Source organism: Gorilla gorilla, chromosome 15, assembly GCF_029281585.2.
Source record: "Gorilla gorilla gorilla isolate KB3781 chromosome 15, NHGRI_mGorGor1-v2.1_pri, whole genome shotgun sequence".
NCBI classification, from domain to species: domain Eukaryota; kingdom Metazoa; phylum Chordata; class Mammalia; order Primates; family Hominidae; genus Gorilla; species Gorilla gorilla.
The window spans coordinates 91576604-91600975 of NC_073239.2; the positions used below are offsets into that span (position 1 = coordinate 91576604).

Sequence of the window (24372 nt, forward strand, 5' to 3'; positions counted from 1 at the left end):
TCACGAGACTCAAACAGACCCCTGAACAAAGTCTGGGGCTCAGTTTCCCCATATGTAAAATAAGGGTATTTATGTTATTGAGAAGGTCAAAGAAGGTAATACGAATAAAGTGACAAGTACAGTATATAGGATGGGGGTTTTCATCTAAAGTTTACAGACATCCAGAGGGTCCACGGACGGGCTTCAGAGTCCACCAATCTCATAAAGTCTATTACAAACTGTATGTGTGCCCATTTTTTAAAGAATTGTTCCTGGCTTTCCACAAACTTTCAAGAAATAAGTTATCTCCAAAAAGTTAAGAACCACTGGAATACATAGCAGGTACTCAAAGAAAAAAGCTACCTTTCGCTCCTTGTTCTCACAAATTCTCCCTTTTTACTTAAAGATGACACACCAAGGCTTCACAATAAATATGCATTGTATCTCACCATTTTCTTGGCTTGGGTAAGTAGTAACATATGCAAGCTTATGCCCCAATTCTCTAGCGATAGTCTAGGCCCTCAAACACTGCTTCATTTCGCTCTTCACCGAGAGGAGTACACGGTATATACTCGAGAAGAATCATCCACCGAGCTGCACAAAGCACCATATCGGCTAGGAAAACCAAATAGGAACCAGAGCCTCAGGGTTGGACCATAGACACCGGATGTCCCAACGCTACAGGGTGAGGAGAATGTGTTCCCCCAAACTACTGGGCAAACCAGGAGTCTGACCCCCCCTACCCTTGGCCTCCCTCTCTCTCTCTCTGGAACTCTGGTAAAGGCAGGTCTTCTGGGCTCTGCCTAAGGCTGGAAAGAAACGTTACCCGAGCCGGGGGTTGCAGCGCGACGAAGTTCCACCTCCGCTGTCCTGGGAAGGGGCGGCAGCACTCAGCAGAAGACGTGCTCTCCACTCTCCTACCAAGAGACCCCAGAGTTGGTCTCCACCCGGCCTGGGAACCGGCTCGGGGGATTGCCGTTTCCCCAAGGAGTTTCCGCTTCCGGGCTATCCTTTGCCGGAAGCAGTATATGAATGACGTAGAAGTATTGCGCCGTTGGTGATTACGGAAGAACCGGGAGTTTGGCGTGACTATGGTGAGAGAAGAGGGTCCAAGAAGGGACGTTATCAGGCTACTTTTTGGGTGGAGAAGGAGGTAGTCAGACCGTGGCCAAATTTCCTTCACATTATCTTAGCATATTTTCATTCTGGTCTTAACTCTTAAACTTCTCCAAGCGGTGACTGTTATGCTTTACAGAGTGGGGAAGAGGGTCTGGGTTATTTGAGGCAAGAAGGGAAGGCAATGGACAAGAGAAAAGAAGAGACTTTAAAAGATGCCGTATGTTTCCAACTTTTTTAATTCTAAAATTTCTGTTTCAAGGGGAAGCAAAAGAAAACAAGGAAGTATGCGACCATGAAGCGAATGCTTAGTCTCAGAGATCAGAGGCTGTGAGTGTCTGGAATCAACTGCCCAGGGATATTCTAATAAGAGTCTAGAGAGGATAAGTAGTAAAAATGTTTGTTGTTATTATTTTGTTTTTTGCTTATTATCGTGTCTTAGATTTATATAGCATGAGATAGCCAGTGTTTAACAGTAATTTAGCTGCTGAGCGATCACACTGGGAAAGGCGATGGGAATTCAACATTTCTTAAGTGTTCACTTTTTCTACCGTTATATGCTTCGTCTGCCATATCGCATTTAAACCTCATGTCAGTTCGGTGAAGTCCGTATAGTTCTCTTTATGTTTTTACCATTACACTACTACATTCCCCTGGGGTGGGGTGAGGGGAGTGTTTCTTGTTGAAAGATGGCAAGGTTAGAGACCTTGTTTGTCTTGCGTTTCCAGTGCGTGGTACTCAAATATTTTTGTCAGAGAAAATGGGAAAACTCCAAGATATCTCCATTTTATAAGTCTTACTAATATAAGAATCCAAATCACTGTGGAAGAAGAAAGTGAAGTGATATTCCCTAGTATGAAGAGGATCAAAGTGGTGTCCCTGCTTAAGTGTAGAATAAGCATAGCTATTAAATAAAGACTGATCTTCACGGAGTTTAAGAGTCTCAGAAAGCCGGGCGCAGTGGCTCACGCCTGTAATCCCAGCACTTTGGGAGGCTGAGGCGGGTGGATCACCTGAGGTGAGGAGTTCAAAACCAGCCTGACCAACACGGTGAAACCCTGTCTCCACTAAAAATACAAAAAAGAGTCTCAGAATAAGAGAATAGTCGTTAAAACCTTCAGAATTATTATTCTCAGCCTTTAGTGTGGATGTATTGTGTAATTTTTAGGAATGACACTCCATTAATAATAATTTCTTTCTAGTTAAGGGTTAAGTTCTGTATACGCGTTTTTACATTTTAGCCCTTTATAAGAAGCATATGGGGTAATACTTTTCCCCCAAAAGTTAAAGCATCTGAATCTTCAGAAGATAACTGTCACCCTTTTACCCATTGCTTGGAAGTGGATTGTGATCCTTGATGTGAGAGATTCTGACTAAGAAATAAATATAGTATAATCAGCTTTTATTTACTCATTAACAATTCTTATGCATTATTGGCATTACTGATTAATCCTGATACTTCCAGGTACTGTACTTTGCACTAGAGTTATTTGCTCAGAAAGAGTATGCTGATATTAACATGAGGATGTCACAAAGTAGGATTTCTTCAGTAGACCAAAAAAAAAAAAAAAAGGAACTTTAGATTTTTGAGATTTTAACTGCTGTGGTTTTTCTTCTCCCTTGGATTTAATTTACCTTTTTCTTCCTAGTAAAGAAAAGGATAGATTAAAACCTAAAAAGAAAGAAAAGAAGGATCCCAGCGCGTTAAAGGAAAGAGAAGTGTGAGTAATCAAACGTTTGAAGTTTTCCTTTAAAACCATAGACCTCTTAGAAATCCAGGCTTTTCCTGAGCTGGTTTGCTAACTTATTTGTTAGTAAGTCTAGCACAACTATGTAGATGAAAGTCATATCAATGAGCATATATCAATTCTAGTGGTTTGAAGGTTTTGGGATTTTATGGAGCAGTAAAATTTCCCCTAAAATCCTGGAGATATTATCTAGGATTATTAACTTTTTCTTTGCCAGGGATCTTTTAAGAGACATAATTGCCATTGTTTAACACACCAGCAGTTCATAAAAGAGAGACTGTATCACCAAAAAATATTTAAAATATATTTTCAGAATAAATATATTTATATAAAGATATGACCTTTATATAAAGATATAAAGGTATTTCATTCCTTTTAAGTAAGTACATTTAACTTTATGAAAACTTTACCACATTTTCCTTATTTTTCTAATTTTTCCCTGGATTGGTAATGGACATATCACAGGTAGATACTGATCCATGGCCTAGCATTTGGAATCACTGTCATATTCAACCCAGACAACTTGGGCTAGATGTGATACAGGTCCTGCTGTAGTATATAATCCTAACACTAGACAAACTGTTCTCTATCACATTCCATAACAGCAGTTTTAGAATCCTTTAAGAATGACAAACGTGTTGTTGTATCATTCTAATCACGATAACTGTATTCTACCTCCCTGTGCCCGTGGCGATTCTACTTTTGCTAGAGGAAGAGCTAGATTGGATAATTGCTTTTTTTGTTTGTTTGTTTTTGATAATTGCTTTTTTAAAGTTGGTGACAAAGGTTGCCAGGGGAGCTGAGATTAAGATAATGATATTACTTTCTTCCTTGCCTTCCTTTTTAGGATTTATTTCCAATGAACATGGACAAAAGAGTTTACAGCAAACAGTCCCAAGCAGACTTCTTTTTTGTTTTTGTTAATACTAGGGTATCAATGTAAATTTTTCTTTGTTCTTGTTTTCTTTTTCCTTCAGTCCCCAACACCCTTCCTGCTTATTTTTCCAATATAATACACAGCTGGGCCCACCTTACCACATCCTCGTTGATACCAACTTTATCAACTTTTCCATAAAAGCCAAACTGGACTTAGTGCAGTCAATGATGGACTGTCTGTATGCCAAGTGTGAGTATCATACTTTTATGTTTCCGTGACATTTGTTCAGAATAATTATATTTATACAAATACATGAAAGGAGGGAGATGGGGTTCTTGTTAACTGAATTGCTGGCCATTTAATTTACAGTGGTCACCGTAGCAATGACCATGTTTAATGAATTGAAGTATAATGCAAACTTGACTGGAAAAAATTAAACTTTCACAATTCAGAAAACACTTAGAATGCTTCGAGTATCATTATGGACATCAATTTTGAACATAGGGGAATTTTCTGTTTCAGAATTCTAGATTTTAAAATTCTAGATAAATGAAAAATCTATTTTTCAGTATCTGTATTCTTTTATGTTAACAAGGATATGTTCTCCCTTCTGCCCCAGTGTTGAAACACTAAATAAGACATTCTGCCATTTATGATCACAGCCCTAGAAGTTAGATAGATGATGGTCAATTCCTGAGTTTATTCAGTTTGGTATTTATTCGTAGTACAGAGGATCTGAGGTAGTTTATTTACACCTAGGTATGCAATTTACCATTAATAGATTTCCCTTGTGTATTTGTATATCCCCTCCTTTAAATGATCTTCCTTCACTACCATGAACAGGAAAAAGAAAAGTAAGGCCATCTATGAGGCCTATCATAGTAAGATCTGCCCCATTTGTAGCGGGTTTATATTTATATATTTTTCAGTCACCCAGTTAGAGGTATGAATGAAAATTAGACTTAAACTTTGCCATAGAGGATAAATTACTGGAATCAAAGGGAAAAATTTGTACCTCCCTTTTTAAGTTTTAAAGGCTACTATATAATGAACAACAGTTGCAGAGTGATAGAAATGGTAAATGTTGTTTACTGATTTATTAAAATGAGCAAGATGAGAAGATGGGGGTAAGGAATGTGTGAAAGGGGTAAGAAAGCAGATTCTTTAGATGCCTAAAATTAATTAAGAATGGCTGCAGCCGGGCCCAGTGGCTCACACCTGTAATCCCAGCACTCGCGGTGGCTCACGCCTGTAATGCCAGCACTTTGGGAGGCCAAAGCAGGCGGATCATGAGGTCCAGATCGAGACCATCCTGGCCAACAAGGTGAAGCCCCATATCTACTAAAAATACAAAAATTAGCTGGGCGTGGTGTCACGTGCCTGTAGTCCCAGCTACTTGGGAGGCTGAGGCAGGAGAATCGCTGGAACCTGGGAGGTGGAGCTTGCCGTGAGCCGAGATTGCGCCGCTGCACTCCAGCCTGGCAACAGAGAGAAACTCCATCAAAAAAAAAAAAAAGAATGGCTACATACATTTATTAGCTGCATATGTTTATTAAGATGTGAAGGTAGCCATCAGATGAGAAAAAAATGGAGCTAATGGAATAAAATAGTCTTCTCTACAGATCAGAATTGATTGGGTGGCAATGGTCAGGGGACCGTTGTTTTTTCATATAGGACTTTCTGTATTACTTTTTAAAGCTATATACATAAACTTTTTAAATAAATCTTTTAGAAATAATCTAAAGTTGAGGTGCTACCAGGCCTCTAAGAATGAGGCTTGGGTGACCCCATATGGGGAAGACACTAAACTTGGTAGTCTCTTTGTATTTCCCATGGTATTTCTAATTGAGCTGCTTCTCCAGGAATGCTGTGACCTTCTTATCAATGAAATGGCTAGAGGGTCAAAGCATGGCCCTTTGCTTCCTTGGTGAATTGCTTCCTTGACTCTATACCTCCACCAGTAATATCTAGATAGTGACTGTTAGAGCTTTAGGCAGGATAGCTTTAGTCTTATGGCTTTCTTTAAATATGTATGCTTTTTTTTTTGAGACAGAGTCTCGCTTTGTCACCCAGGCTGGAGTGCATTGGTGTGATCTCAGCTCACTGCGACCTCCGCCTCCCAGGTTCAAGCAATTCTTCTGCCTCAGCCACCCCAGTAGCTAGGACATGCCACCATGTCTATTTAATTTTTGTATTTTTAGTAGAGGCGGGTTTCACCATATTGGTCAGGCTGGTCTCAAACTCCTGACCTCAGGTGATCCACCCACCTCGGCCTCCCGAAGTGCTGGGATTGCAGGCGTGAGCCACCATGCCTGGCCTTGCTTGCCTTTATACTTAAAGGAAGGCCTTTCTCTTCCTCTTACCTTGAAAAGGCCTGTTTGATCTTTACATAGTTCCTGGTCTCTTCTCTTTCCACTTTATAGTCCAACAAGGAAGGATAGTTTGCTTCCCACTGGCTTTCTCTTCTGCCTATGAATCCTGAGGCTGTTACTTTCCCTTTCCTTGTAGTGGTTTTCCTGACCCTACTTCCCTACTTCAGTTGCAAGCCTTTGCTCACTCACTGCTACATGGCTCTGAAATTGGTCCTCTTAAAGAACACATTGCCTTGTTTCATGATCTCAGTATTAAAATATATATATATATTGAGACGAAGTTTCATTCTGTGGCCCGGGCTGGAGTACAGTGGGGTGATCTCTGCTCACTGCAACCTCTGCCTCCCAGGTTCAAGTGATTCTCCTGCCTCAGCCTCCCGAGTAGCTGGGATTATAGGTGCATGCTGCCACTCCCCGCTAATTTTTGTGTAAAGTAGCGACGGGGTTTCTCTGTGTTGGCCAGGCTGGTATCGAACTCCTGACCTCAAGCATTCCTCCCACTTCGGCCTCCCAAAGTGCTGGGATTATAGGCATGAGCCACCACGCCTGGCCAGTATTAATATACTTCTAAAAAATTCTACCGTTAAAAAAATGGAAGTTGAAGCCTGGGCAACATAACGAGACCCCATGTCTACACATAATTTAAAAATTAGCCAGGGGGCCAGGTGCGGTGGTTCACACCTGTAATCCTAGTGCTTTTCAGGAGTTCGAGATCAGCCCGGCCAACATGGTGAAACCCCATCTCTACTAAAAATACAAAAATTAGCCAGGCGCAGCGGCATGTGCCTGTAATCCCAGCTACCTGTGAGGCTGAGGGAAGAGAATCACTGGAACCTGGGAGGCAGAGGCTACAGTGAGCCGAGATCGTGCCACTGCACTCCAGCCTGGGTGAGAGAGTGAGACTCTGTCTCAAAAAAAAAAAAAAGAAAACCATGCATCATGGCATGCACCTGTGGTCGTAGCTACAGATGCTGAGGTGGGAGGATCACTTGAGCCTGGGAGGCTGAGGCTACAGTGAATTGTGATTATGCCACTACACTCCAGCCCAGGCAACAGAGCAAGACCCTGTCTTAAAAAAAAAAAGAAAAAGAAGAAGAAAAGAAAGTTGGGCTGGGCAAGATCTTCACCCCGTAGTCCCAGCAGTTTGGGAGGCCAAGGTGGGAGGAGTTCTGGGCTTGAGCTCAGGAGTTCAAGACCAGCCTGGGCAACATGGTGTGACCGCATCGCTACAAAAAAAATTTTTTTAAATCAACCTGGGCATGGTGGCTCATGCCTGTAATCCCAACACTTTGGGAGGCCAAGGTGGGTGGATTGCTTGAGCCCAGGAGTTTGAGACCAGCCTGGGCAACATGGCAAAACCCTATCTCTACCAAAAGAAACCACAAAAATTAGCTGAGCATGGTGGAGCATGTCTATGGTCCCAGCTGCTTGGGAGGCTGAGGTGGGAGGATCACTTGAGCCTGGGAGGTCGAGGCTGCACTGAGCTATGTCCATGTCACTGCCCTCCAGCCTGGGTGACGGAACAAGAACCTGTCTCAAAAGGGGGGGAAAAAAGGAAGTTGCTTATAATGCATTTCCTCAAAGGAGCAATTATAAAAATTCATAAATCTGTGTGAGATGGAGGGTTACTTTTATTTATTAATGAAAATGGCCTATAATCCCAGCACTTTGGGAGGCCGAAGCACGCGGACTACCTGAGGTCTAGAGTTCAAGACCAGCATGGCCAACATGGTGAAACTCTGTCTCTACTAAAAATCCAAAAAAAATTAGCCAGGCGTGGTGGCAGATCCCTATAATTCCAGCTACTCGGGAGGCTGATGCAGGAAAATTGCTTGAACCCCAGAGGCGGAAATTGCAGTGAGCCAAGATCGTGCCATTGCAAGAGCGAAACTCCGTCTCAAAAAAATAAAAAAAGAAAATGGATCCTGTATTATTTTTTTCTTTATAAAACAGATTTACTGAAATATAATTGACTCCCTTTACAGCTATACAGTTCATCCCTTTAAAGTGTACAGTTCAGTGACTTCTAGTGGATTCACAGAGTTGTGCATCATCCATCACCATAGTCAATTTTAGAATTTCCATTATCCCAGGAAGAAACCTGGAGACCCTTAGCCATCACCCTGCAACCCTCACCATTCTCTCTATTTCTAGGCAACTGCTAATCTACTTTCTGTTTCTATAAATTTCCCTATTCTGGACATTTCATAAAAATAGAATCTTATAATATTTGGTCCTTTTTCATTTAGCGTACTGTTTTCAAGGATCATTTATATTACAGTTTGTATCAGTACTTCATTTCTTTTTATTACTAAATAATATTCCATTGTATGGATAGATCACATTTTAATCATTTCTACTTGCTTTTTACATTGAACTATATATTTTGAACATTTTTCCATGGCATGTATATATAAATGGGCCTCATTCTTTTATTTTGAGTCAAGGTCTTGCTATGTCATCCAAGCTGGAATGCAGTGGTCTGAGCCAATAGCTTACAGCAGCCTCAACCTCCAGGTCTCAAGTGATCCTCCAGCCACAGCCTCCCAAGTAGCTGAGACTACTGGAAAGAGCCACCATGCCTGGCTATTTTATTTATTTATGTTTGGTAGAAACAAGGTATCAATCATGTTGCCCAAGTTTTTGGGTTTTTTTTTTTTTTTTTTTTTTTTTTTGAGACAGGGTGTCACTCTGTCACCCAGGCTGGAGTGCAGTGGTGTAATCTCAGCTCACTACAGCCTCTGCCTCCTGGGTTCAAGCAATTCTCATGCCTCAGCCTCCCAGTAGCCGGGATTGCAGGTGTGTACCACCACACCCACCTAATTTTTTTTTTTTTTTTTTGAGACAGAGCCTCACTCTGTTACCCGGGTTGGAGTGCAGTGGCCAATATTGGCTCTCTGCAACCTCTGCCTCCAGGCTTCAAGTGATTCTCCTGCCTCAGCCTCCTGAGTATCTGGGACTACAGGCATGTGCCACCACACCCAGCTAATTTTTTTGAATTTTTAGTAGAGATGGGGTTTCACCATGTTGACCAGACTGGTCTTGAATTCCTGACCTCAGGTGACCTGCCTGCCTTGGCCTCCCAAAGTGCTGAGATTACAGGCATGAGCCACCACACCCAGCCCTAATTTTTATATTTTTAGTAGAGATGGGGTTTTGCCATGTTGGCCAGGAGTTCTTTTTTAAAGTTATGTATGGCCGGGCATGGTGGCTCACGCCTATAATCCCAGCATTTTGGGAGTTCAAGGCAGGTGGATTGCTTCAGGTCAGGAGTTTGAAACCAGCCTGACCAACATGGTGAAACCCCATCTTTACTAAAACTACAAAAATTAGCTGGGCGTGGTGGAGGGCGCCTGTAATCCCAGCTACTTGGGAGGCTGAGGCAGGAGAATCGCTTGAACCTGGGAGGCAGAGATTACGCCACTGCACTCCAGCCTGGGCAACAAAGTGAGACTTCAAAAAAAAATAAAAAATGAATAAAGTTACATACTATAATTGCTTCTCAGCCTTTTGGCTAAGATCAGGTGTAAAGTTACATACTATTCTATTGTTCAAATACATAATTTTTTAAACCCAATATCTTATTAGGTATTTTGGTTATTTCCAGGTTCTACCCAATTAACAAGTCTATAGTAAATATCCTTATGAATATGTCTCCCTAAGAGTGTATTTCTTTAGGATACATTGTCTGGAAGCTGTATTATGTATCAAGGGATTTGTGTATTTTTAATAGGTATTGCAAATTTACCCTCATATAGTTGTACCAATGTATATACCTACAAACTTAGTATGAGAATACTTGTTTCCTCAATATTGGGTATTTTCTTTTTTTTTTTTTTTTTTTTTGAGATGGAGTTTCACTCTTGTCACTCAGGCTAGAGTGCAATGGCACGATCTTGGCTCGTTGCAACCTCCATCTGCTGAGTTGGACTGATCCTCCTGCCTCAGCCTCCCAAGTAACTGGGATTACACGTACCCAACACCATGCCCAGCTATTTTTTTTATTTTTAGTAGAGACAGGTTTCACCATGTTGGCCAGGCTGGTCTCGAACTCCTGACCTCAGGTGATCCACCTGCCTCAGCCTCCCAAAGTGCTGGGATTATAGGCGTGAGCCACTACGCCCGGCCAGTATTGGATATTTTCATCTGTTTAATCTTTGCCACTCTTCAAGGTGCCACTCTTCCCAGTCTTTGGCCCAATAGACTCTGTTCAAATGTTGGCTTTACCATTTGCTATCTATTTAGTTAACTTCTTTGTGTCTCAGGTTCCTCACCTATAAAATAGGGATGATGATTTTTTTTTAACTATTATATGGCTTTCTGTTTGATAGTTGTCAAACAGAAGTTTTTAAAATTTTTATGTGATCAGATTTACATTATCTGGCTAATTTCATGGTTTCTTGTGGTTCACATTTAAATTTTATTTCATCTGAGCCAGGCACAGTGGCTCACGCCTGTAATCCCAGCACTTTGGGAGCCCAAGACAGGAGGAATGATTGATCCCAGGAGTTCAAGACATGGCAAAGCCCCATCTCTACAAAAAAAAAAAATGTTTTTTTTTTTAAATTAGCTGGGCATAGTGGTGCGTACCTGTGGTCCTCGCTACTCGGGAGGCTGAGGTGGGAGGATCATTAGAACCCAGGAGGATCACTAGAACCCAGGAGGTTGAGGCTGCAGTGAGTTGAGATCGTGCCACTGCACTCCAGCCTGGGCAACATAGCAAGACTCTGTCTCAAAAAAATAATAAAAATAAATAATTTTTTTTTTCCCATCAGGAACTTACATTAATATAAAAATAATGACGGAGTTCAGCTTAGTTTTTTTCCCTCAGATATGTTTATAACAGGGAATCTGCAGTTTGGGGTTGGGACAATCTTAGTTTCTTAGGGTTTTCTTCTACTCTAGTTCTTCTTGTATATTTCAGTGTGCTAATTCTGCTGTCATTGCAAAAGTGTCCTGGGTCTTTTTAAAACTCTGAGCAGGGATATAATTCAGAGACAATTTCTTTACAAGTTCTGTTCTTAATGTGAATTTTTTTCCCTGGCAGGTATCCCATGTATAACCGATTGTGTAATGGCTGAAATTGAGAAATTGGGGCAGAAGTATCGAGTGGCTCTAAGGTAGGAAGGAGGTAAACTAGATCTGTTCTAGATTGGTATACTGAAGATTCATCTGTTTGCTGTTTAAAGATTTCTTGGCCAGTTAGTTTAAGTGAAAATCGTACAAAACTATTTATCATTTTTGGGGGGGTTGTTTTGGTCTTTCTCTCACACAAAAATCAGTTCCAGTTAGAGTGTCTAAACTTTTAATAGAAAATACAGAGAATATCTTGGCCGGGCTCGGTGGCCTGTAATCCCAGCACTTTGGGAGGCCGAGGCAGGCAGATCACCTGAGGTCAGGAGTCCGAGACCAGCCTGACCAACATGGAGAAACCCTATCTCTTCTAAAAATACAAAATTAGCCGGCCGTGGTGGCAGGTGCCTGTAATCCCAGCTACTTGGGAGGCTGAAGCAGGAGAATCGCTTGAACCCGGGAGGCGGAGGTTGCAGTGAGCCTACATCATGCCATTGCACTCCAGCCTGGGCAACAAGAGCAAAACTCTGTCTCAAAAAAAAAAAAAAAAAAAAAAAAAGAGAAAATACAGAGAATATCTTAATGAAATTGAATATTTGTGTATAGCAAAAGATATCATTAACAAAGTAAACAGAAATACATAATCAACAAAGGGCTTATTTTCAAAATGCATAAAGAACTTCACATCCATAAGAAAAACATAATTCTTAAATTCACAGTGAGTTGTCATTTAGTGCCCATTAGATTGGCAAAAATTTTTTAATGAGCTTGACAATGACAAGAATAGTTAAGACCATGAAGCAATGGGAATTCTCATACTAAACTACTAAGGGTATAAATTGGTCATCACTTTGGAGGGCAACTTGACAATATCTGGTAAAATCCAGGTTGTTCATACTCTTACAACACAGTCTTTTAACCTGGAGATCACATTCTACAGGTAATTAAATTGGTTTAAAGGATCACAATGCCTGGTGGGTTTCGGGGGTTTTTTTGTGTTTTATTTTGTTTTGTTCTGTTTTTGAAGCAAGGTGTTGCTCTGTCACCCAGGCTGGAGTGCAGTGGCACAATCAGGGCTCACTGCAGCCTCGACCTCCTGGGCTTAAGCAGTCCTCCTGCCTCAGCACCCTCAAGTAGCTGGGACTACAGGCATGCAACACCTTACATGGCCAGTTTTTTAAAATTTCAGTAGAGATGAGGTCTCACCATGTTGCCCAGGCTAGTCTTGAACTCCTGGGCTCAAGTGATCCTCCCACCTTGGCCTCTCAAAGTGCTGGGATTATAGGCATGAGCCACCACACCCGACCCCCGAGTATATTTTTTAGTGTAATAGAAGAAACTATAGGCTGGGCACGGTGGCTCATGCCTATAATCCCAACACCTTGGGAGGCTGAGGCAAGTGGATTGTTTGAGCCTAGGATTTCCAGTCCAGCCTGGGCATCATGGTGAAACCCTGTCTCTACAAAAAATAAAAAAATTAACCAGGTGTGGTGGCATACACCTGTAGTCTCAGCTACTTGGGAGGCTGAGATGGGAAGATTGCTTGAGCCCAGGAGGCAGAGGTAGCAGTGAGCTGAGATGGTGCCACTGCACTTTAGCCTGGGTGATAGAGTGAGACTCTGTCTCAAAAAAAAAAAAAAAGAAAGAAATTATAAAATATTAGCATGAATATGTAGAAAAAATTGGGTACTGCTTCACAAAACTTTTTTCGCTGTTATATGTGTGTATGTATATGTGGTATATGTGTGCATACTGTATGCTAGATAAAATCCATCTCGTGCTATGGGTTCTGGTAAAAAAAAAAGAAAAAGAAAAAGATTGCTATAGAGAAATTCAGCTACTATTGGAGTCAAGTGTTGGCATCTTCTTATGTACTTAATAGCAAAAAATTGCAGACAGCCAAAAGAAAAAGCCATAAAGGATGGCCAGGCATGGTGGCTCATGCCTGTAATCCCAGAACTTTGGGAGGCCGAGGCAGGCAGATCATTTGAGGTCAGGAGTGATCCTGAACATGGTGAAACCCTGTCTCTACTAAAATATGAAAATTAGCCAGGCATGGTGGCGGGCGCCCATAATCCCAGCTACTCTGGAGGCTGAGGCAGGAGAATCATTTGAGCCCAGGAGGCGGAGGTTTCAGTGAGCTGAGGTCGTGCCACTGTACTCCAGCCTGGGCTACAGAGCAAGACCCTGTCTCCAAAAAAAAAAAAAAAAAAAAAAAACACTGGGTACAGAAGCTCACATATAATTCCCAACAGTTCGTGAGGCCAAGTGGGGAGGATTTCTGGAGCCCAGGAGTTTGAGACCAGCCTGGCCAACATAATGAGACCCTGGCTCTACAAAACTTTAAAAATTTGCCGGGCGGCCAGCCAGGCACAGTGGCTCACGCCTGTAATCCCAGCACTTTGGGAGGCCGAGGCGGGCAGATCACGAGGTCAGGAGATCGAGACCATCCTGGCTAACATGGTGAAACCCTGTCTCTACTAAAAATACAAAAAAATTAGCCGGGTGTGGTAGTGGGCGCCTGTAGTCCCAGCTGCTGGGGAGGCTGAGGCAGGAGAATAGCATGAACCTGGGAGGCGGAGCTTGCAGTGAGCCGAGATCCCACCACTGCACTCCAGCCTGGGCGACAGAGCAAGACTCCATCTCAAAAAAAAAAAAAAAAAAAAATTAGCCAGGCATGGTGGCTTGTGCCTCTACGGAGTTCAAGGTTGCAGTGAGCTATGATCACACCACTCCACTCCAGCCCCAAAAACAAAGTGAGACCTTGTCTCTTTAAAAAAGAAAGAAAAGAGTAGATAAGCTGTGGAATGCTCATGAATAAAATACTATACAGGAGTGAAGATGAGTGAACTAGAGTTATGTGCCAATGTGGATAAATCTCAAAAACAATATAAAGTATAAAAAAAAAAACAACAGCAGTCAGGCACTGTGGCTCACTCCTGTAATCCCAGCAGTATTGGGAGCCCGAAGCAGGAGGATTCTTTGAGCCCAGGAGTTTGAGACCAGCCTGGGCAACACAGTGAGACCCAATGTTTATGAAACATTTTAAAATTAGCCAGGCATGGTGGCATGTACTTGTATTCCCAGCTACTTGGGAGGCTGAGGTAGGAGGATTGCTTGAGCCAGGGAGGTTCGAGATCATACCACTGCACTCTAGCCTGGGAGACAGCGAGACCCTGTCTCAAAAAAAAGAAAAAGAACAATGCTGAGCACTGTTAACGCACATCTGTAGTTCCAGTTACTTGGGAGGCTGAGGCAGAAGGATCACCTGAGCCTAGGAGTTTCAAGCCAGCATGGACAACAAGACCCCAATCTCTTTTTTTTTTTTTTTTTTAATTATTATACTTTAAGTTTTAGGGTACATGTGCACAATGTGCAGGTTAGTTACATATGTATACATGTGCCATGCTGGTGCGCTGCACCCACTAACTCGTCATCTAGCATTAGGTATATCTCCCAATGCTATCCCTCCCCCCTCCCCCCACCCCACAACAGGCCCCAGAGTGTGATGTTCCCCTTCCTGTGTCCATGTGTTCTCATTGTTCAGTTCCCACCTATGAGTGAGAATATGCAGTGTTTGGTTTTTTGTTCTTGCAATAGTTTACTGAGAATGATGATTTCCAATTTCATCCATGTCCCTACAAAGGACATGAACTCATCATTTTTTATGGCTGCATAGTATTCCATGGTGTATATGTGCCACATTTTCTTAATCCAGTCTATCATTGTTGGACATTTGGGTTGGTTCCAAGTCTTTGCTATTGTGAATAATGCCGCAATAAACATATGTGTGTCTTCAAACTATACTACAAGGCTACAGTAACCAAAACAGCATGGTACTGGTACCAAAACAGAGATATAGATCAATGGAACAGAACAGAGCCCTCAGAAATAACGCCGCATACCTACAACTATCTGATCTTTGACAAACCTAACAAAAACAAGCAATGGGGAAAGGATTCCCTATTTAATAAATGGTGCTGGGAAAACTGGCTAGCCGTATGTAGAAAGCTGAAACTGGATCCTTTCCTTACACCTTATACAAAAATCAATTCAAGATGGATTAAAGATTTAAACGTTAGACCTAAAACCATAAAAACCCTAGAAGAAAACCTAGGCATTACCATTCAGGACATAGGCATGGGCAAGGACTTCATGTCCAAAACACCAAAAGCAATGGCAACAAAAGACAAAATTGACAAATGGGATCTAATTAAACTAAAGAGCTTCTGCACAGCAAAAGAAACTACCATCAGAGTGAACAGGCAACCTACAAAATGGGAGAAAATTTTCACAACCTACTCATCTGACAAAGGGCTAATATCCAGAATCTACAATGAACTCAAACAAATTTACAAGAAAAAAACAAACAACCCCATCAAAAAGTGGGCGAAGGACATGAACAGACACTTCTCAAAAGAAGACATTTATGCAGCCAAAAAACACATGAAAAAATGCTCATCATCACTAGCCATCAGAGAAATGCAAATCAAAACCACTATGAGATACCATCTCACACCAGTTAGAATGGCAATCATTAAAAAGTCAGGAAACAACAGGTGCTGGAGAGGATGTGGAGAAATAGGAACACTTTTACACTGTTGGTGGGACTGTAAACTAGTTCAACCATTGTGGAAGTCAGTGTGGCGATTCCTCAGGGATCTAGAACCAGAAATACCATTTGACCCAGCCATCCCATTACTGGGTATATACCCAAATGACTATAAATCATGCTGCTATAAAGACACATGCACACGTATGTTTATTGCGGCATCATCACTGTTAATAGAAAGAGCATGGCTCTCAGAATCACACAGAGTTGGGGTTTTTCTTTTTCAAATATGTATGAAAATAATACATGTTTGAGTGTTTTATGGCGAACAATACAAGCATATACATATAGTAAAAGGTAAAAGTCTGCCTCTACATTCATACTTTGTCCATTCTAATACCCCAAGAGTGACAACTGAGAAAGGTTAATATATTTTTTCAGACCTTTTTCTGTGCAAATGCAAATCTAAATAAAGAGTATTGGAAAGAAGGATTTCTATTTTATTAATTAAATCATATTATATATATATATATATATATATATATATGCATATGCCCTGCTTTGTTTATTCAACAGTTTAGTGTAGGTCCTTCCACATTGGTACATACAGCTCTACCTCACTTTTTATTAATAGGATAAGGGCACCAAAATGTGTTTAACTTTTACCTTTCTAAAGGATATTTTTATTTTCTTCACTTACTATAAACTGTGTTGAGTGATCATCCTTCTGCCTATATTCTTGTGCATTGTGTTTAAGACAACTTCTTAAAAGTGAAATGGTTAGGTTAAAATGGGTTTTATTTTTGAATCCTGGCTTTTCCCAGCTGTATAGCTTTGAATGAAGTAATTTAATCTCTCTAAGCCTACTTCCTCATCTGTAGAATAGATATATAATAACTCAGAGTTTTGTAATGATTAAATGACCCAAAGCACACCAGCTGTCAGCCTTCATTCCCTGCCCTGTGAATTGTCTTTCCAGTTAGAGGATAAAGTTCAGGAGGAGAACAGTGCCTTAAAATCTCTGCACAGATCATGTTACTTTTATTGCATTAATTAAGACTCAGAAAGTTATCCAGTTGATTGAATGTTTTCTTTAATCCACCTACAGGATTGCCAAGGATCCAAGATTTGAACGATTACCATGTACACACAAAGGAACCTATGCAGATGACTGCTTAGTACAGAGAGTAACTCAGGTATTATCAGTTCATAACTGTTTACTTTGTGCTTAAAAAAAAATGTAAACTATTATCTCCTGAATGTTCATGGTCAGTAAACATCTAGGAATATACATTGTGGTTAAATTAAAAAAAAATTGCATAGCATTCCTTCATAAGAAGCATAGGTGTCTTCATTTACTTGAGAAAGTGGATTGAAAATGTACACTCTAACCATAATGGAAAGAGCACAGGCTTGGGGAGGAGACACGGGTTTCACGTCTCAGCACCTGCATTTACTGGCTATGTGATTTGGGACATTTAACTGATTCTTTATCTCACAAATCTCTGTAAAATGATTTTAAGTGAGTTAATGTAGAACCCATTTATTTTTGATGTAGGAATTTTGTTCCTCTTCACGATGCCTAATCCAAAAGTGCTTCTTAGTTATATCTGAGAGTCTCCCAAGATGCTATTTCACACATACCCTAGAATAAGTAGGTTTTTAATTCCTTCATTAAGCACCACAAGGACTTCTGCTACTGAGTGCTTTTATAAGGGCCTCTCTTTGCTGATGATAATCTTCATCTGCTCTGCTGACCACAGAGCCATCCTTTTAGCCACTTCACCCCATGGGGGGCAGGGGCGGGGGTGGGGGGGTGGGGAGGGGGCCAGTATTTCCCACAGCACAGCTGACACCACTCTGCCACTTTTTATAAAACTCAGTAGGAGAGTCAGACGTGACAGATGTGAAGCTTCCTATAAAATAGCTTTCACCTGACAGCTAAATATTACTGCTTTTATAACTGCTAGGCTCTAGTTTCAGGCCCTGAAGATCCTACTTAGGCTTCCTGTTTCGGGGATAGCTTACCTCCAACATCAGTAGGCCCAGAGCACACCCAAACCCCAAGATCTAGGGAAAGGAGGGAGCTATGGCCTCCAAATTAAGGCACTTTTTATCTCCATGGAGTTCCTCGGAGCATTTTCCCAAAACTAAAGAATTGTCTGCCCCAAGTGTGAAAGTCCCTTTCATTTATGAGCAGAAAACAGTTTGCAGCTTGTGAAAAGTTTTCTACCTTCTCCTCCTCAAGATTCTAAATGCTGCATTCAGCCCAGGCAACTTGTTTATTTTATGTAACAAGATTAGGAGCTCCTAGATCATAGTAGGTACTCAACAAATTGTTATAGCCTGCCCTTCGCTACTTACTGTGAAAATGAACGATTCTCAGACTAGTCAGTCATTGTGCCATTATCCAGTATTCACTAAGCGTGCTCAGTGACCTCAGTGTGAACATCATTCCATGTCTCTTGCAGCATAAGTGTTACATTGTGGCCACAGTTGACCGGGACCTTAAAAGAAGAATCCGTAAGATTCCTGGAGTTCCTATCATGTACATTTCTAACCATAGGTGAGAAATTTCCCTTGGAGAAGGGAATAGAAATATATAATTGATATCAATTGAAAATGAGGATAAGTGATAAGGTTATAAAGGATTTGAAAGAAATTATTGTATCAAATGTTTACATATTTATATTTGAAGAAATGAGACAAAGCAAGAGCAAGAGCAAAAGAGAGAGAGGATTTAAGGAATGAGGCAAACATTTAAATTGTTAGAGTAAGATTACTGGAAGAAATAGATGTATTGTTTTAAATAAAAGCAGTAATTTAAATCAAGCTAATCTTTTTGGCCAGAAATACCTGTTTTGAAAGATTTTTTTTTATTAACACTTCATCTGAGAAATGGAAAGCTTATTTAAAAAAAAAAAGCTGTTATCCTTCTTGGCTATTTTTTGTCAGTCCTCGGACTTATTTTCCAGCTTTTCAGCTTGAGGAGAGCACAATGTGGTGGGAAGTCTGTGGACTAAGAAGTTGGACTTACTGATCTCAGCTTCTCAGTTCCCCTCTTGCTGACTTTGTGACTTTGAAAAAAAAATCATATTGTATTATAGTCAGCATTTTGCTGTAAATCATTCATTATGATGTTCCCCTAAATTGTTTCCACTGACAAAAAGGATTCACAGTGGGGGTGAGAGTATTGCAGTCTATAAAGGATGGGTTTTTAGATGGGTTCTCTTCCCATCTTTCTTACCAGTGTTGATTTTTTATCCTGATCAGATACAACATTGAACGGATGCCAGATGATTATGGAGCCCCTCGATTCTAATTCTTACAAGACACAGTTCCTCTGCCTTTCTTCGACCAACTTTCTCTTGTTGCCAGTTCATTACACGAAATGTAGCAGGATTTTTAAGGAATCAGAGAGACTGATGGAGTTCAGGAAGATATTTATTATTTAGGTGCACCAGCCCAGTCAGATTAACATCCAAAGGACTGAACCCTGAACAAAGAGTTAAGTTACCTTTTAAGCATTTTGTGGGGCTGGGGGGGTTGGGGGGAATCTGTGCAGGAGGAAGCATATTACAGAAGCGAGAAAGACAGTTATTCAATTAACTGAGACATGCATTACATCATTTCTTACTTTTCAAGGAAAATCATGTTTTACAACTTGAGTTTATCTGTCTAGTTACCTTGCAGCTGCATAGCTAGAGAAACAGGGTATTTACAATGCCTGGGAAAGGAGGAGAGATAAGGCTCACTAGCCACAGAAAAACAGGCAGTTAATTTTTAAAGGACTCCAGCGCTTTCTCTTTCTCATGGGGAATTGGATTTTCTTACATGCAACTGAATTTCTGCTTACACATTTTTTAATTTCTTTTAATTGCTTTTCCAATGCAATAGCATGAATTATTATTCTGTTGACCTATTTGCCTTACTATGAGCTGAGGGTAGTTCAATATGCTCACTTTTTTTTTTTTTTTCTTGAGATGAAGTTTTGCTCTGTCACCAGGCTGGAGTGCAGTGGCGTGATCTGGGCTCACTGCAACCCCTGCCTCCCATCCTTCAAGTGATTCTCCTGCCTCAGCCTCCCGAGTAGCTGGGATTACAAGTACACGCCACCATGCTCAACTAATTTTTCTTTTTTGGGCAGGGGGGTGGGTATTTTTAGTAGAGACAAATACTTTTGTATTTTTAATACAGAAAAATATGCCTCGGCCTCCCAAAGTGCTGGAATTACAGGCGTGAGCCACCGTGCCTGGCCTGCTCACTTTCTGATGCTGCTTTTTTGTTGTTTGTTTGTTTATTTGTTTGTTTTGAGACGGAGTCTCGCTCTGTCACCAGGCTGGAGTGCAGTGGCGCGATCTCGGTTCATTGCAACCTCCGCCTCCCAGGTTCAAGCGATTCTCCTGCCTCAGCCTGCGGAGTAGCTGGGACTATAGGTGCGTGCCACCACGTCCAGCCACTGATGCTGTTTTGCCACTGATGCTGTTTTGAAATTGATATTTTGTCTCATAAAAATTAGGCCAGGCATGGTGGCTCATGCCTGTAATCCCAGCACTTTGGGAGGCCAAGGTGGGTGGATCACCTGAGGTCAGGAGTTGGAGATGAGCCTGGACAACATGGCAAAACCCCACCTCTACTAAAAATACAAAAAAAATTAGCTGGGTATGGTGTCACGTGCCTGTAGTCCCAGCCACTGGGGAGGCTGAGGCAGGAGAACCTCTTGAACCCAGGAGGTGGAGGTTGCAGTGAGCTGAGATTGCGCCACTGCATTCCAGCCTGGGTGACAGAGTGAGACTGTCTCAAAAAAAAAAAAAAAAAAAAAATTAATGATGGTCAAAGGGTATAAAATCTCAGACAGGAAGAATATGTTTTATGCTTTTTTTGAGTTCTGTTGTACAGTGTGGTGCCTATACTTAATAATGGGGTATTATACATTTCAAAATTGATGTTCTCATCACAGAAATGTATTTGAAGTATTGCATATGTTAACTAACTTGATTTAACTATTCCATATTGTATCCACAATTTATGATATCACTTTGTAACCCATACATTTATACAATTATAAATTGTCGATTTACAATAAAAAATTTTTGTTGCATCTTTTTAGAAATCAGATATTCTGATGATTGCTCACATAATTTGGCGGTCATTGTTTTATACTGACTTACTCAATAAACATTTATTAAATGTATACTAGGTGCTTAATAAGAGATGGTCCTGCCCTCAAGACACTCATTATGGTGGGAAAGAAAAACACGTAAATGAATAAATGCCGTAAAATAGCAGTGCTAGGGTAAAAGTTTCAGAGGCATGTCATGGGCACATAAAGGTGGAATGATTTTTTCTACTGGTTGGGATGGGGAGGGAGGAAAGGCCAGTGGTCATGTGGTTTGAGCTAATCTTAAAAATGAATAGGTGCCTCCCCAGTAAATTAGGAATGGAAGATGAAGCATAGGAAACAGTACACCATAGAAAATCCATTAACCTATGTATAATCCCAGCACTTTGGGAGACTGAGGCGGGCAGATCACTTGAGGTCAGGAGTTTGAAACCAGCCTGGCCAACATGGTGAAACCCCACCTCTACTAAAAATTCCAAAATTAACTGGGCGTGGTGGTGCAAGCCTGTAGTCCCAGCTACTTGGGAGGCTGAGGCAGGAGAATCGCTTGAACCCGGGAGGCGGAGGTTGCAACTAGCCGAGATCGCGCCACTGCACTCCAGCCTGGGCGACAGAGTGAAACTCTGTCTCAAAAACAAACAAACAAAAAACCTATGTATTTGTAGGGATTTGGTATATTATTAAGGTGGTATTTCATTTCTGTGGGAAAAGGAAATTTCATTAACAGGCCAAATAGTCTGGAGTCATTCTGTTAGTGTTAGAATACTAATTCCACCAGTTAATATCTGTATGAGTTGGACAAACCATATAACCATTTGTTGCCTTCCTTGTTTCCTCTTTAAAATGTTTAATCCGCAAAACAAACCTGATAAAGTGAGATTAAATTGAATAGTACCTGGCCCAAGTAAGTGTTGTTCAGTAAATGTTAGTGATTATTACACAATGGCAAGGTGGCTATCCATTTGAAAAAAAAATTAGGCCAGGCATGGTGGCTCACACCTGTAATCCCAACACTTTGGGAGGCCAAGGTGGGCGGATCACCTGAGGTCGGGAGCCCAAGACCAGCCTGACCAACATGGAGAAACCCCATCTCTACTAAAAATACAAAAAAACAATTAGGCAGGCATGGTGGCAAATGCCTGTATTCCCAGCTACTCTGGAGGCTGAGGCAGGAGAATCGCTTGAACCTGGGAGATGGAGGTTGTGATGAGCCGAGATCATGCCATTGCACTCATTCCAGCCTGGGCAACAAGAGTGAAACTCTGTCTCAAAAAAAAAAAAAAAGAGAAAAAAATTAGATTCCTACTTCACATGATTCATAAAAATATTTCAAGTGGATCAAAGACCTAAATTTTTTTTTTTTTTGAGACAGTTTCTCACTCTGTCACCCAGGCTGCAGTGCGTTGGCACAATCATGGCTCACTGCAGCCTTGACCTTCCCAGGCCCTGATGATCCACCCCAGCCTCTCAAGTAGCTGGGATTTTTGTATTTCTTACAGAGATGGGATTTTGCCATATTGCCCACCTTGGCCTTCTAAAGTATTGGGATTATGGGCATGAGCCACTGCGCCCACCCTAAACTTATTTCTAAGCTATGGAAGCATTAGGAAAATAAATGTAAAGAAAAACGTGTTTATCACTTTTGGATAGAATTCTTAAGCAGAATCTAAAAAGATTGAAAAGTTTGAATATATTAAAATTATAGATTTCTGTGCAAGACACTCCCTTCCCCTAAAAAACAAGTGACTGATGAGATTTTCCAATACATGTAACAAGGGTTTAGAGAAATGAGTACTGATGTCATGCTGACAGAAGTGCAAATATTTATGACCATTTTTTACAGCTGTTGACAAGATCCACTAAAATAAAAATTGCAGATATACTGTGAGCCCAATTCTATTTTTTTTGGTAACTTTATAGTATCATACAGGTGATTCACTTTAAAATACCTCTGCATGGACAACGTGATATGTATGCGAAGAAACATTCACATGTGTACAAGGAAGCAGGTAGAAGGATGTTTACTGCACTGCTGCTTATAAAAGAGAAAAAACAAACTAAATGTCCATCAAAAGGATCTTAACTATGGCCGGGCATGGTGACTCACGCCTGTAATCCTAGCACTCTGGAAGGCTGAGGTGGGTGGATTGCCTGACCTCAGGAGTTGAAGACCACCCTGGGCAACATGGCGAAAACCTGTCTCTACTAAAATAAAAAAATTAGCTGGGTGTGGTGGTGCGCACCTGTAGTCCCAGCTACTCGGGAGGCTGAGGCACAAGAATTGCTTGAACCCAGGAGACAGAGGTTGCGGTGAGCCAAGATCACGCCACTGCACTCCAGCCTGGCGACAGAGCGCGACTCCGTCTCAAAAAAAAAAAAAAAGCGGTGGGGGGTCTTAACTATGGAATGTCATGAACATCTATCTACAAAAAATGAGGTAGGTTTAAAATGGGCAAAGGACTTAAACATTTCTCCAAAGAAGATATACACATGGCCAAGAAACATGCAAAAAGATAGTCAATATCACTAATCATTAGGGAAATGCAAATTAAAACCACAATGAGATACTACCTCACACCCCTTAGCCACTATTAAAAGAAAGAAGCAATAGTTATTGAAAAGTATTTGTGAGGATATGTAGAAATTGTAACCCTTAGCTGTGCACTGCACATGCACATAGTTCCAGCTACTCTGAAGGCTAAGGTGAGAGGCCTGAGCCCAGGAATTCGAGACTGCAGTGAGCTATGATTGCGCCATTGGACTCCAGCCTGGGCAACAGAGCAAGACACCGTCTCTAAAAGAAGCAAATCAGAACCCTTGTGTGCTGTTCCTGGAAATGTAAAATGGTATAGCCACAAAGAATATCGCAGTTCCTCAAAAAGTTAAAAATGAAATTATCACATGATTCCAGCAATTCCACTTCTTGACATGTATTCAAAAGAATCAAAGATCTTAGAGTATTTGCCCACCCGTATTCATCACGGCATTATTTACAATAGCCAAGAGGTGGAAGCAACCCAAGTGTCCATCAGCAGATGAATAGATCAACAAAATGTGCTCTCTACATACAACAGAATATGAGTTACCCTTACAAAGGAAAGAAATTCTGACACATGCTGTAACATCGATGAACCTTGAAGCCATTGTGCTGAGTGAAATAAGCCAGTCACAAAAAGACAAATACTGTGTGATTCCGCTTATATGAGGTATCTAGAGTAGTCAAATTCACAGAGATGGGAAGTAGTGTAGTGGTTGCCAGTGGCTGTGGGGATTGGGGAATAGACAGTTTAATGGGTATGGAGTTTCAGTTTTGCAAGATGAAAAGAGTTCTGGAGATTGGTTGTACGACAGTATGAATGTACTAAAGCCACTGAACTGTATGCTTTAAAATGGTTAGGATGGCCGGGCAGGGTGGCTCCTGCCTGCAATCCCAGCACATTGGGAGGCTGGGGCAGGTGGATCACCTGAGGTCAGGAGTTCAAGACCAGCCTGGTCAACACGGCAAAAACCGGTATCTACTAAAAATACAAAAA

The 24372-nt window shown here is 41.2% G+C and overlaps 2 protein-coding genes across 16 annotated transcripts in view; one reads left to right on the forward strand and one right to left on the reverse strand.

Moving 5' to 3' along the window:
- The window catches only part of AREL1 (apoptosis resistant E3 ubiquitin protein ligase 1), a 51759-nt gene extending 50746 nt beyond the window's left edge, over positions 1 to 1013 (reverse strand). For 4 of the 11 annotated variants that reach the window (XM_063698006.1, XM_063698007.1, XM_063698005.1 and 1 more), the window contains exon 1: positions 806 to 976. The gene's annotated coding sequence lies outside the window, so the exon portion shown is untranslated. Of the gene's footprint in view, positions 1 to 805 lie in introns of all 11 variants that reach the window. The other 7 variants (XM_055360935.2, XM_055360934.2, XM_055360931.2 and 4 more) reach the window with 6 other exon arrangements.
- On the forward strand, positions 1003 to 22727 carry FCF1 (FCF1 rRNA-processing protein). Of its 5 annotated transcripts, none has more exons than XM_019010256.4 (8): positions 1003 to 1073; positions 1358 to 1425; positions 2745 to 2816; positions 3821 to 3969; positions 11140 to 11212; positions 16826 to 16913; positions 18189 to 18283; positions 18991 to 22727. In XM_019010256.4, exons 1-8 carry the CDS (start codon positions 1071 to 1073, stop codon positions 19037 to 19039), a joined length of 597 nt encoding a protein of 198 aa, XP_018865801.1. In that variant the 5' UTR covers positions 1003 to 1070; the 3' UTR covers positions 19040 to 22727. The 5 variants fall into 5 exon arrangements, with proteins under 5 accessions (XP_018865801.1, XP_055216922.1, XP_018865802.1 ...); XM_019010257.4 differs by having other exon boundaries at positions 1017 to 1132; XM_055360947.2 differs by lacking the exon at positions 2745 to 2816.
- The last annotated feature ends 1645 nt before the right edge of the window (positions 22728 to 24372 follow it).

What these genes read in the sequence shown, in the direction of transcription:
- FCF1 (XM_019010256.4), top strand. An exon ending in GGACTGTCTGTATGCCAAGT is followed by an intron (nt 3,970 to 11,139) that starts GTGAGTATCATA and finishes TTTCCCTGGCAG; the next exon opens with GTATCCCATGTATAACCGAT. An exon ending in AAGTATCGAGTGGCTCTAAG is followed by an intron (nt 11,213 to 16,825) that starts GTAGGAAGGAGG and finishes ATCCACCTACAG; the next exon opens with GATTGCCAAGGATCCAAGAT.